General features: G+C 34.4%; 1 protein-coding gene across 1 annotated transcript; it reads left to right on the plus strand.

Annotated features, from left to right (window-relative positions):
* The first annotated feature begins 334 nt into the window (after positions 1–334).
* LOC110607806 (probable xyloglucan endotransglucosylase/hydrolase protein 23) lies at positions 335–1526 on the plus strand. Its single transcript, XM_043950450.1, has 2 exons — positions 335–669; positions 765–1526. The coding sequence occupies exons 1-2, from the start codon at positions 397–399 to the stop codon at positions 1347–1349; spliced, it is 858 nt and encodes a 285-aa protein (XP_043806385.1). The 5' UTR covers positions 335–396; the 3' UTR covers positions 1350–1526.
* Positions 1527–2023: the final 497 nt, after the last annotated feature.

Consider the following 2023-nt stretch of genomic DNA (forward strand, 5'->3'; position numbering starts at 1 on the left):
TAAAATTTTATTTAATATTAAATAAAATTTTAAAATTTTAAAATAAATATAATTAAAAATTTAATAAAAATATAAAATATATAAAAATTATAAAAGAAAATACAAATATATAAAATTCCCACAGCGTCTTTTTGCGGGATGCTAGGAAAGCATTTTGAATTCTAACCAAAAGCTGAAACGCGCAAATTATCATATTCGATACTGTTGGACAGCTAAAAGAACAACACTTTCCCCCACACCAAACGCGCACACACCTGTGCACAGCTAAGCTCATGAGACCTTCCCATGCGTTTTCTTCTCACTCGTCTCTTCCTCGCTATATATTACTACCCAGCCCATCTTTCTCTACACACCCTTCTCTCCTCTTGCACAGCTACAATCGAATTCAATACCAAAATGGCTTCTTTAAACATGGTGCTTTCGCTATTTATCTCTGTTCTTGTCTCCTCTTTGATGGTTTCTTCTGCCAGCAACTTTTATAATGATTTTGATATTACATGGGGAGACGGCCGAGCTAAGATTCTCAACAATGGACAACTTCTCACTCTCTCCCTTGATCAAGCTTCTGGCTCTGGATTTCAGTCCAGGAATGAATATCTCTTTGCAAAGATTGATATGCAGCTCAAGCTTGTCCCTGGCAACTCTGCTGGCACTGTCACCGCCTATTATGTATGTTTTTCATTTCTTTTGCTGCTGTTTCTGCTATTTATTTCAATTATGTGATTATAGTCATAACATTGTGGATTTTGAAATTGAATCTGCAGTTAAAATCAAATGGGTCCACTTGGGATGAGATTGATTTTGAGTTCTTGGGAAATTTGAGCGGGGATCCTTACATCCTCCACACTAATGTGTTTAGCCAAGGCAAAGGTAACAGAGAGCAGCAATTCTATCTGTGGTTTGACCCAACTGCTGATTTCCACACGTATACCATTCTATGGAATCCCCAGAGGATCATCTTCTCTGTAGATGGCACCCCAATTAGAGAGTTCAAGAACTTGGAATCAATGGGTGTTCCATATCCAAAGAATCAGCCAATGAGAATTTACTCTAGTCTATGGAATGCTGATGATTGGGCAACAAGAGGTGGTCTAGTGAAGACAGATTGGAGTAAAGCTCCATTCACTGCTTCCTATAGAAACTTCAATGCAAATGCATGTGCTTGGTCTAATGGGGTATCTTCCTGTGGGACTTCAAACTCCATGACAAATTCATGGCTGTCAGAAGAGCTTGATTCAACAAGTCAAGAGAGGCTGCAATGGGTGAGGAAAAACTACATGATATACAACTATTGCACAGATGCCAACAGATTTCCCCAAGGCTTCCCTCCTGAATGCAACTTATCTTAGGCCTACAACACTGAGATTTCCTCATTTCTACTTGAACATATATTATTCTTTTATTCTTTTATTGGTTTTGTTATTTGAAAAAAACTGTAAATTATTATTTCTCCTTAATCCTCTGTTCGCTATTTGTTCTATTTTCAATCAGTAAGAAAAATATGCTATGGAAATCGCATTTACACAGTTGTTGTATTCAAAATGAGTGTACAAAACTTTTAATTTATAAAATATAACTACTTATTTATAAATAAATAAAATATTGAAGCATAATTTATAAAATTATAAAGATTTATTTGTAAATAAATATATTATTTAGGATCAACTTGTGCAATTATAAGTGAGTATTTATAATTAATAAAATATTTGTGATCAAATTTATTATAGTATTAGAATAAATTAAACAAAATATAAAATTTAAATTAGAAAACTAAACGGGAGATTTAATCAAACTTGAGGGATTGTATTGCCTCTCTACAAGTAAGAGATTCAACAATTAAAGGATCAACAATATTCTAGAAAATCTTGCAACCCTAGACACAAGATTCTCCTCTACTGTTTCGGCCAATCATAGCACCTGCACTTTGAGAAATCTTTAAAAACCAACTCCATCAAAATTAAGTTACCAAGAGGTTCTTAAGAGGATGGAGACTGGGTTGTTGTCTACTATGAAGATTGATTTG

Source organism: Manihot esculenta, chromosome 14 (assembly GCF_001659605.2).
Source record: "Manihot esculenta cultivar AM560-2 chromosome 14, M.esculenta_v8, whole genome shotgun sequence".
In the NCBI taxonomy this organism is placed as follows: Eukaryota; Viridiplantae; Streptophyta; class Magnoliopsida; order Malpighiales; family Euphorbiaceae; genus Manihot; species Manihot esculenta.

What these genes read in the sequence shown, in the direction of transcription:
- LOC110607806 (XM_043950450.1), top strand. Translation starts at nt 397, where the DNA reads ATGGCTTCTTTAAACATGGTGCTTTCGCTATTTATCTCTGTTCTTGTC. An exon ending in GCACTGTCACCGCCTATTAT is followed by an intron (nt 670 to 764) that starts GTATGTTTTTCA and finishes TTGAATCTGCAG; the next exon opens with TTAAAATCAAATGGGTCCAC.